Source organism: Haplochromis burtoni, unplaced genomic scaffold (genome assembly GCF_018398535.1).
Source record: "Haplochromis burtoni strain Fernald_Lab_line unplaced genomic scaffold, NCSU_Asbu1 Contig_424, whole genome shotgun sequence".
NCBI classification, from domain to species: domain Eukaryota; kingdom Metazoa; phylum Chordata; class Actinopteri; order Cichliformes; family Cichlidae; genus Haplochromis; species Haplochromis burtoni.
In genome coordinates this window covers 278,179-279,122 of record NW_024582785.1, presented here as the reverse complement: position 1 = coordinate 279,122, position 944 = coordinate 278,179, and the positions used below count along the sequence as shown (strand labels likewise).

General features: G+C 38.8%; 1 protein-coding gene across 1 annotated transcript in view; it reads left to right on the top strand.

Annotated features, from left to right (window-relative positions):
• Nucleotides 1-944, top strand: part of asphd1 (aspartate beta-hydroxylase domain containing 1) — a 15,171-nt gene that overhangs the window by 12,452 nt on the left and 1,775 nt on the right. The window contains exon 5 of the mRNA XM_042213163.1: nt 521-728. Coding sequence (XP_042069097.1) covers nt 521-728 — 208 coding nt within the window. The remainder of the gene's footprint in view (nt 1-520; nt 729-944) is intronic.

Below are 944 nucleotides of genomic sequence, written 5' to 3'. Positions count from 1 at the left end.
TAACTTGAAGTAACTGAGTTACTTTTGAGAGAAGTAACTAGTAATGTAACTAAGTTACTATTTTAAAGTAACTTGCCCAACACTGGTGGTGACACATCTGCATAACTATTGTTCTGAGTATTGGTCAGTCAAGCTGTAGCTGGTTATTATCACCAATGAGAAGTTAATAGACCTGGACCTTGTCATGTTAAAGGGGATTACAGAAGCTTCAGCAACACTTATTAAAATATTAAAGTGAGTACTTGTATATATTTGAGCCTGTATGCATACTTTTGTGTTGATTAGATAAAATCCAAAATAAATTGAAATGTGTGGACCCAGTTCTTGTTTTCTAAAGCAATTAAAGATGTGTGCTGTAAAATCATCCCACCCTGGAAAAAGAACAGTTCCAAGAAATCATTAAAATCCCCAAATTACTGACTTCATGCCAACGATGAGTGGATGTAAGCTTGTGATCGGAACTGTTAGAAAAAAAAAAGATCTGTATCAAATGTTAAACATGGACTTTTATCTTTTTCAGGGCCAAGCTGTGTTTCCTTTGTACAGTGCTGGTGTCTCTGTGGCAGGAAACTGCCGTGCCTGTCCCTGCACCTACCGGACACTTCTGTCTTTACGTACTTTTATAAACAGCAACTCATTGGGATCAGCAGGATTTTGGCTGCTGGGCCCTGGAGCAACTTTGGGAAGCACATATGGACCCACTAATACACGCCTGCGTTGTCATCTTGGTATGTAATGGACTTATAGTTATTGTGGATAATGGAATCTGTTTATTCTGTTGTAACTATCCACACTACACTAATACATGGATTTATCCTCCTCAACCTAATGACCTGTTTTTATGATATTTACATCAAAGTACACACACACACACACACACACACACACACACACACACACACACACACACACACACACACACACACACACACACACACACACAC